The sequence below is a fragment of the Perissodus microlepis genome, chromosome 15, assembly GCF_051167445.1.
Source record: "Perissodus microlepis isolate ML-2025 ecotype Zambia chromosome 15, ASM5116744v1, whole genome shotgun sequence".
NCBI classification, from domain to species: domain Eukaryota; kingdom Metazoa; phylum Chordata; class Actinopteri; order Cichliformes; family Cichlidae; genus Perissodus; species Perissodus microlepis.
Genome location: NC_140475.1, coordinates 28,026,147 through 28,035,920, shown reverse-complemented (window position 1 = coordinate 28,035,920; position 9,774 = coordinate 28,026,147). Strand labels below are relative to the sequence as shown.

The window sequence follows — 9,774 nt, the reverse complement described above, 5'->3', positions numbered from 1 at the left end:
CCTGCGCAGTACATTTGCGTGCTCAATGTTTTTGTTTTAGCTGTCCTGCTGCTGTTGCTGCTGGGAAGTGAACTCAAAATGGAAATGATGTGGTCGACAGTTTGTGTTCTATTACTTCTTTTTGTCTCAGCAACTCGCACAGAGTCGTCGAATAGACAACTGAATACGGTAAGAGCCACGGAGGCAGCAAATATATGGAGCTAACTTGATCATCATAGCATTAGCTTACTGAGAGTCCAGGGCCCTATTCCGGAAAGCAGGTTTAGCCAACAATTGAGGCTAAACCTGATGAGTGGAAATTCCCAAGTTTTTTTTTCTCCCAGAAAGAGAGTTAACGTAATCTCAGCCTGGGATACCTTGGTAACACTTTGTGAACTTACCCTGCTCACTAGCAAGTTTTAGTCAACCAAGTCGTCCTTCCACAGACTCCTCCCTTCCTGCAGCACCTGAACACATTTTTCAATTTCCTCATCCAAATAGCACATAGCAGAGCGAATTAATTTACAGAATTTTACATTTTACAAACACAGAAATCCTATTTACACGTTAGTTTACTGTTTTATGTACCCAGCATGAGTGCTTTTATAATCACTTAGTCGTCATTGTAACAACTGATACAGCGATTACGCGGATTTATTATCAACTCAGAATAAACTCTAAAGGCTAGTCTCCATCTTTCTAACTCTTGACTATTTCCCTGTAATAAAAAGGTTGACCGTTTTAATCAAATCTTTAGACACAGAACACGCTGATCAGTGATCAACCATATTTGTGTAATCGGTAACACTGATGGAAAAATGCCTGTCATAGTTGAGATCTTGGTGATGTGAATATGTGAGTGAAGAGGAGGCTGAAATGGTTTTGGTATTTTAAGAACGAAACCAATTTTAAAGTGACTTTTTAAAACGAGGCTGTAGAAAGTCTAACTATAATCTGATTACACATGTTGAAATGTGTTCACAGACTGAGATTCAGTCTTTAAATGATATTAAAACACATCCCACTGTCAACATCAGCAAACCAGGTCTGCCTTGGAGTCAACTCGCACAGTGCATAAGGATCACAGATTCAGACAGGATCAAATCTGTATCCAATTCAGATCCAGCCATTTCCCATCTCATTCTGTCTGGACCTGCTTTGGATCAGTTCATAGTGGCTTATTTTGTCCCAAATCCCACAATGCAAGTAAAATGTCTAATTCAGAATATAAAGAGCTCTTTAAAAACTTTGGCATATCTTATAACATGTTTGTCTTTAATGGTTAAAGTTTACATTCATAACAGATTTGAAAATTTGTCCTGCATTTTTCAAGTTGCATTCGAAACAGGTGCAACATGAACCCAATTAACCGTAACATCTCTGCTATGGCTGCAAGAGAGACATCACTTGTTAGTGAAGGCAAATATAAGTTCACATTATAAAGGGTTAAACTGGGGAACACTAAAAGGTTTTTTTGCAAATCTCATTAAGAAATGTTTTTTCATGGGAGAAATGATAAAATCCTCCATTCAATTTTTTAAGGTGGTTACAGCCGTTAAGTACATTCAAATATAAAACAGTGATTAACTCTCTGTAACTCTTTATTTACTTGTTGCCATAGTGAACCTGCTTCTTGGAATAGAGCACAGCTACATGTACTGTAAATTACAAGCATTGCAGTGTTAAACCTAATCCTTTTGTTTTTAATTACTGATCACCGTAGGAAAACATCCTAATCAATGTGACAGCGGGGACACTGGCAGACACACAGCTGCAAGACTCTAACAACTTACAGGTACTTGGTGTAAACTGCTCAGTAACCGAAGGTTCGTTTTCTGTAAGTATGAACTGCGACAATTAGTCGCCTGTTTGTTTTGTCTATTTTTTTTTCTTTTTTCAGATAAATTTAAACATATCAGTGAGTGAAGAGCAGGTGCTGGTCAATGACGTCCCAGTGGAGCTGTCGGGGGTCACTAGGTTCAACTGCCAAGCGCTTCTTTGTGAGTTTTTCACACATTTATTCAAACCACTGTGGTTTTAATCAGGGGAAAGCACTTATCTCAGCTGGAAGAAAATATACTGTTCAAATGTTAGAAATGTAAATATTATTGTCAGTGTAAATTCAGTAGAGTTCAGTATTGTTTATTCAATCATGATTTCAAATGTATATCAGATTAGAGTAGTTTATTCTTGTGCTTTTCCTTATTGTTTTTGTTAAAAAAAAAAAAGAAGAAAAACCTAATGGTGGTTAATCACATTAAATAAAAGTGGTCTGAAACACTTTGAGAATGAACCAAGGGGCAAGCTCTATATAAGACAAATACAGATTATTTTGGTATTTGGTTAACTGTGAGTCATGCTGTGATAGTCTAGTTTAATTCAATAAGAAAAATATGGATCTGTAAATGAACACAAGTCCACTTAAAAGGCAATTAACATTACAGTGATTGGAAAAGTCAGTGATAATGGACTTTTAGACAATCATAAATCACTAATGGTTTTTTAATGGACTACCCAACAGACAAACAGGTGCCTGGGTTCCACATTATGTTTCCTAATGTGAGTTTATCATTTTAAAAATGCCAAGTGATCAATAGGAAGACATTTTCCCATTAAGTAAGCATAGCTGAAAACCGTACTGCTGATTAAAGAAGCAATACATTTGAGCAGTTGAAGCAACAACTGAAAAGGCCTAAGTCTTCAGCTGGCAGCTTCATTAAAGTGTAACCATAAAACAGGAGAGATCAGAGACTGGCCAATAAAAGATGAAGATTCAGACATACAAATGAGCACAGACAGTGGGAAATATGACCTGTTCTGTTGAAGCTGCCAGTTGGAGCCCATAAAGTAAAAATTCTTACATTCTTGCTCAGTTGTCCTCCCACCAGTCTTTTAGAGACTGGTTAGACCCAACTCCAGTTCTTGTTTTCAAGGGAAGTCTGTGGATTTCTTGACAGTGACATTTCAACCTCTAATTCTGCTACATTTTGTTTGTTTTTCTTAGTGGACAGTGTCAATGGGAGCAGTGAGTTTGAGTCTGGGGACATAGTGTCCACTGTTACTCGGGTGATGGTGAGCCAGAACAGGCTGTACAGTGACTCAGAGGAGGTGGTGGCTCTTCAGGTCTTCAGTGAAGTGATAGAGATGGATGGCAAAGAGGTAAACACTAATTGTACAGCTCTCTTACAGAATCTCACAGTTTTTTTTAATATTAAGAATAACTCTGGAGTAAATATGACTGAAATTATCATGTGGGGACAAGCCTCTGTGGCTTTAAAGAGGTGGTGATTGCTTATACTAAACATGGCCAGAGTTTAAAGCTGATGCTCTAAAAACTTGCTTTCACATTCAAAAATCCAAAGTGAAACAGTTTATGTTCATGTAGCAACAGGAAATAGTGTTTCCTCATTTCTCCAGTACAGCCAAATTGGATGGACATAGCTTCCAGGTCTGAAATGTGAACCATATGTGGAAATCCCAAAAGTTGATTCTGTTCATGTGGACGTAGCGTTTTCAGTGGGAGAAATGTTTTGTCACTCATCCAAGTGACTCCTTCAGTCTCAGCTGAACGCAGGTTTCCCCGACCTTATAAACAGTACATTTGTACAGTGACTGAAAGTAGCACCACTGAATGAACAATGGGCCTTGATATGGTTCTTTCTAACGGCCAGCAGGGGGCGGCAATTGTGGTGGCTAAAAGAAGTTTATAAAAGTCTCTCGAAAAATGTCCCTCGCTCTATGACCTCATTAAACACTTTGCCGACGTTTATGATGCCAGTCATTAGTTTTGAGTCTTAGAGGATGCAACTTAGTGTTTATGTTGTAAATTATGGTCCCCTTTAACATGCACAAAAAGCAAACAAGCCAGACTTAGCTTCTTTTTTATGGGGGCGGGGAGTTCGCTTGTGATTGACAGATCACTTTAGAATGAGCAGTCAGCCTTGCTTTAACTGTGAAATCTGGATAATGGTGACAACAGGGCTTACCAAACTGTCTGCTGCTTGTCTGTTTTGTATGCAGTCTAAGGTACTGAGAGCAGAGCCAATAATGTTGGAACTTCTTGATACTCAGACTAATTAAAACTTTTCCACAGGACTGATAAGTGCAGACACAAAGGCTACGTTCACACTGCAGGCGAAAGTGCATCAAATCCGACTTTTTTGACCCTATGCGACCCATAGCCGATCACGGTTTGACAGTGTGAACAGCACAAATCCGATATTTTCAAATCCGATCTGGGTCACTTTCGCATGTGGTACTGAATCTGATACATATCTGATGTTTTAGAAAGCGACTGCTGTTTGAATGGTCATGTCGCATTAAATCCGTCTTCTACATCACTGACACAAGACAGACGCCAATTAACAGCGCTAAAGAAGACATCGCGAACGCTTCCTGGCCATCCAGTGAAACTGTTTGGAAGACAGCGTTGGAGAAACGTGAACATTTTATTTGTACTGTATAATCTGCAGATTCTGACAGAAATCTGCAACTATCCTTTGAAGCACCGCTCCTCTCTAAAACAGCAATAAGGATCATTATTAGGCCATATCTAAATAACAAAATAACTTTATAACTTAAAGCAAAATTGGGAAACGTAAAGTCCAAAACAAGTCTTTATATTAAGGGCCATCAGTCAAACAATACTGTTTGCTCTGGGTCTAAACAGAGCGCGTTGTGTGTGACGTCTTCTTTTGCACATGCGGGCCGCTTTGAGGGTTCACACTAGAGCGCGTTTGCTGTCACATTTTATTTGGAGTGTGAACAAGCAGACAAAAAATTCGGATTTGATCAATAAATCAAATCCTTAATTGAGCATTAAGACCTGCAGTGTGAACGTAGCCATTGTGTACTGCATTCTAGAATTTGACTTGTCATTCAAGTCAAATTCCAAATGCATTGTGGGATGCGCCTTTTGAGTCTGATGACTCATGCATACAATATGCATCAAAGAGGCAGCTTAAGTATGTTTATTTTAAAAAGTTGTTGCATTTTCCTTTTTGTTTTTTGTTTTTTTGTGTGTTATTCAGGTCCAGCAGCCTGACATGTGTGAGGTGAAAATACTGATGAGCCCAGACTTCCAGAAGCTGGCCCAGTTTACCAACATCTACCCCATTGGACACAGTGATATCTTTAGGGTTCCCAGAGAAAATGATGTGGTTGTCACAGATCCACCAAATTCTAGAAAAGGTGTGCCTTTTGTGTCCTAATTGTCAGTAAACTACTCATTAGCTGTCCAGTTTAGAATATTGGCTATTAATGAATATTTAATATTTTTCCTCCTGCACTTTTCAAATCAGATGAAGAGCAGCTGATCTCTCAGACCACAAGCCAGTATCCTCTGAAGCACACAGAGACCACCCGGGAAGAGATTGCATCCCCCGGAAAACTCCCAGAGACCCCCCTGCGTATGGACCCTGACCTCCTGTATGATGTCAGATATGATGATGAACTTGATTACACTTACCCGAGCCAGCCTGATCAGAACCAAATGGAAACTCCACCCAAGGAACTTATTTCTTCTTACTCTGTAAGTGCAAGTCTGCAGTAAGATCACACTCATTCCAAACAATACAGTCTGCTCCACAAGGAGTTTCATAGGGACAGACTGAGGGTGAACCAAGGCCAGTATAAAATACTGTAAATCACACAAAGCTACTCTTTGGAGTCACAGAGTAAAAACAGGGAGCCAGAGTCTCTACTATTAGGAAGATTAAAGTGAAAGATCTGAAAAAAATGTCAGTTCGTAGTTATTTCATGTTATCAGGAGAAAATATTGAGTAATATTTCCATCACAAACTACACAAAGTTAGCTATACAAAAGGAAATCCTGCAATCCGCAGTTAAAAGCACAACATCTCCTCAATTTTGACACTTCTAGTCTTCACAAAGTGAGCACATTGTTTGAAAATTTCTTCCACAATAATTAACAATGTCTCCCCAGGCCATGTGTCAGTGGGTAGAGCAAGCCAGGGAGCGTCTGCGGCGCTTCTGTTCTGAATCCCTGCCTCTCTTCTTCCTGGTCATGTGGGTGGTCGTGATCGGCGTGGTCGGATCAGCCGTCATCGTCAAGATCTTAGATGTGTTTTTCCCAATTTGTGAACATAAGTGAGTTTGTTGCATAGATATAAGATGAATGTAGCTGTTGTCACCTATTGGTTTCTTTACTCTTTGGCTGCCGCCATATTTGTTTTCTGGAGGTGGGAGTCACCATATTTAGATGAAAGGGTGGCGTGCTGAGTTGCTAATGAATGCAAGCTTGGTTAGGAAGCATTCATATTCATGTGCAGACACGCATATTGCTAACAGGTAATGCTAGAATTTCACTCACCAGAAGAGAAGAGCAAACTTCTTGAACTGCCACCTAACTTTAAACTTTAAACTTTCAAATTCAAATTATTGAGTTGCAGAAAAATTCCTGGCAGATGAGGCTGGTTCTGCTGAGTGTTTTTTCTTCCCCCTTTTGCCAAAGCGCATGTTCATAGGGGTCATATGATTGTTGGGGTTTTCTGTTGTAGGATCTTTACCTTATAATACAAAGCGCCTTGAGGCAACTGTGATTGTGCACGCTATATAAATAAAATTCAACTGAATTTTTGGTGCTGACCTCAAGTGGTCATTAGAGGAACTACAGGTTTTTTTTGCATCAGCTTCATTTTTGGGACCCAGAGGTTGGGTCCCAAAAATTTTGACCCCCCTCTGTGATTACTTCCAACAAACTTTTTATTTTCTGTTTTACAGGCGCATTTTTAATGTAAACTCTGTCCCTGTGATGCCAGAGGATGAGAAGCACAATCTCCTGGAGAACATAGAAGTAGAAGCAGAGGAAGAAGAGAAGAAGCCTTGAGTGAGGATCATCTTGACCGGCTCCTCCAGTTTGTTCCTATTTGTTGTTTAACCTGCGGTTTGGCATGGCCCGGTTTTGTTCTGATCTGTGAATCACCACAGCTTTTCCTGTCACTTTACTCTTTCATGGTCTTCATGAATCTTTTCATCAGCCAACATAAGCTCATTTAATGTTAGCTTATACGAGTCCCTCAGAATGAAGAGTAAAGTGAGAGATTTATGGTGCTGAATGTCATGATGCAATGAGATTAAAGTATGGAAGGCTTACAGTTACCTTACCAGCATCTGCTTTCAGCACATCATGCAGAGAATCTGCAACAGTGACCACTTTTGCTTTACCCACACCCAAAACATGTTTAGCTGTAATGCAGTTAACAAAAACAATGTCCAAGATTCAAGGGATTATCAGATGAGCTGAAGCTCTGCTTTTTGAGAAACACTTTGTTTTTGTTTGTTTTTTTTAAAAGTCATTTTAGCTGAAGGTCAAAGGAAAAGACTGATACCGCTCTCCAGCTGCTGGTCTAGTTTAGGTTTCCTTAAAGACTGAAAACGAGGGCAAATGAGCTTTCATGCTGCCAAAATCCTTCTACAAGCAACCCTTCCTAACTGGCACCCATGTTGGCAGTGCTTTAGGAAGGTGTTCTGAAGCTCCTATCTAAATGAATGGTAAGACCCTCCCAATGTTATTTATAATGTCCATTAGGACAAAAACTGGAAAAGGCCTTTTTGGTAATAACATGACATAACAGCTCTTATATAAACTCAAACCGTTCAAAGTTTACTCTCTTTCCTTTGTTTCGGTAAAACTAACTGTTAGCTGCAAGGCTAACATGATCAACCCAGTTTCCTGATGGCAGAGCTGTGCAGACACAGTGTATATGGGCATAAGTACAAATGATTACATTAACATAAGTCATTGAAATTTCACCACCAGGGAGCAGTGTTTTATCAGTGGGTGTTTAGAAATGTTTTTGAATGTAAACTTCTTTACTTTTGGTAATTCTATTTCTGCCATATCCCTGTTTCCGCAAGTAGCTTTGCTTTTCCCGGTATGATATTGTTGATAAGAATGTGCTCCTAATGACTTGCCTGGTTGGCTCACTGCACCATCTTGTGGTACAAATTGGTATTACACAAAAGTATAACCTTTAGCCTTTGTATCAGATCTGCTCCAAAGCTCAAGACCAAAGCAGTTTGATATGGTCTACATCCTCAGAACTGTTACTAAATGGACCATTTATCCTGTTTAGTTCAAGTTTACGTATCACTAAAAGTTTGCAGTGCAGAATAAAAAGCTAGATGCTGTGGGGTTAACCTATAAATATGGACAAACTGAGAATTTTACAACCAGATCCAAACACTTCAGAGTTCCCTTAAAAAAAAAACTTTGTGTATGTAGCAGTTCTTTACAGGTCACACATTTGTTTGCTTCTTTGTGTGTATGTGTGTATATATATATGTATGTATATATATATATATATGTATGTATATATATATATATATGTATATATATATATATATATATATGTATATATATAATGTTATATATATATATATATATATATATATATATATATATACATATAATTTTTTTTTTTTTTTTCTCCAAAATCATTCACCTACAGCTGAAAAAAATGAAGACAGCTCTAAATGCATTAAATGTATTTAAAAGTAAAAAGAGGCAAAGACACTTGCTTAAATCTGTTGAAATGTCTAAAAAGACAAAGCTAAGCAGATTACTGCGTCAGAGTTTCTGTTCTGTCTCTGTCGCTACTAAAAAACCTTCCTTTGACTCGACATTACTGACGTTCATCTGTTAATTGTCTTTTTTTTTCACTGTGCCTCAGTTTGTTTGTTTTTTTTTTTATAAGGATTCTATCATGAGAAGGATTACTATGTGGTCTACTTTAATCAGTATTGTTTGTGGCTTCCTGTTACTAATATTGTAGAATGTCAGTGAAGCTGTTCAGAATGTCTATGCACCTTCTCTATATATAAACTACGAGCGGACTGATACAGTCCAAGACTGAAACACAATTCTTGTTCAAAGAACGAATCTGCATGTCCTCACTATCACTTCAGTGGCCTGTGCTACAAAGTAGCTGTTCTTTTCTGAACTTGGGCTAAGTGACGCCACAATCTGGCTAAGCAGTCACACAAAGGTGGTTATCAACTGCAGAAGTTACCCCCAGTTTCCCATCTATCCATGTGTGCGTTCACATAACAGAGGAAGTGCTGATCTCAAACATTACCTGCTCCAGAGCAGGTTAAGTGTTCAGCATGTTCAGCAGGTTTAGTTGACCTTGCGAAGCTTTAATCATGCTTTGCAGTACAGCCCTCTCTGATGTTTGGCAGTTCTAGGTGTGAAGGATCAAACTGCTCAACAGGCTGTCGGTGAAAAACCTGCGTTTTCGTTCATCATAAATTCACAAACCACTTTCTCTTTTTGTTGGGTTTTTTTTGTTTGTTTTTTTTATGTGCGAGGGTGTTATTTTACTATTGGTCATGCTTTTTCAAAGACATCCCAAAAGATCAGCTTGTGATGTCATGATTTTCTCTCCCTAGGGTTCAGTTAAACTGCAGTATGCATGATATACTGCGTACAACGAAAAGGTGCATGCATAGTGTAGCTAGTGAGTAGAGTTTGCTGCTCCATCAACAAGTTTTCCATTAAAAATAGGAAGGTGCATGATGACTTAAAACAGTGTTGGAATCTGCCTCAAGTTGTGCAACAGAATGCTGTACGCAACACCTAGTTGGTTCAGAGTTAAACAACAAATGTTTTAATTTGGTCTTTGATACATCAGCGTGATATCTTTTTTTTGTCATCTGTGTGCATACATTGTATGAATTACAGCTGGACTGTGTATTTGGGTCAGAAATCATGCTAATTAAAAGCTTTCCTTACAACCATCACATGGATATATTGTCTGATAATTGTCTTTGTAT

The 9,774-nt window shown here is 38.7% G+C and overlaps 1 protein-coding gene across 1 annotated transcript; it reads left to right on the top strand.

The window, feature by feature from the left end:
* Window positions 1-60: 60 nt before the first annotated feature.
* On the top strand, window positions 61-8,278 carry ginm1 (glycoprotein integral membrane 1). Its single transcript, XM_084953107.1, has 8 exons — window positions 61-168; window positions 1,703-1,774; window positions 1,880-1,979; window positions 2,984-3,138; window positions 5,010-5,169; window positions 5,280-5,509; window positions 5,924-6,087; window positions 6,721-8,278. The coding sequence occupies exons 1-8, from the start codon at window positions 79-81 to the stop codon at window positions 6,824-6,826; spliced, it is 1,077 nt and encodes a 358-aa protein (XP_084809233.1). The 5' UTR covers window positions 61-78; the 3' UTR covers window positions 6,827-8,278.
* The last annotated feature ends 1,496 nt before the right edge of the window (window positions 8,279-9,774 follow it).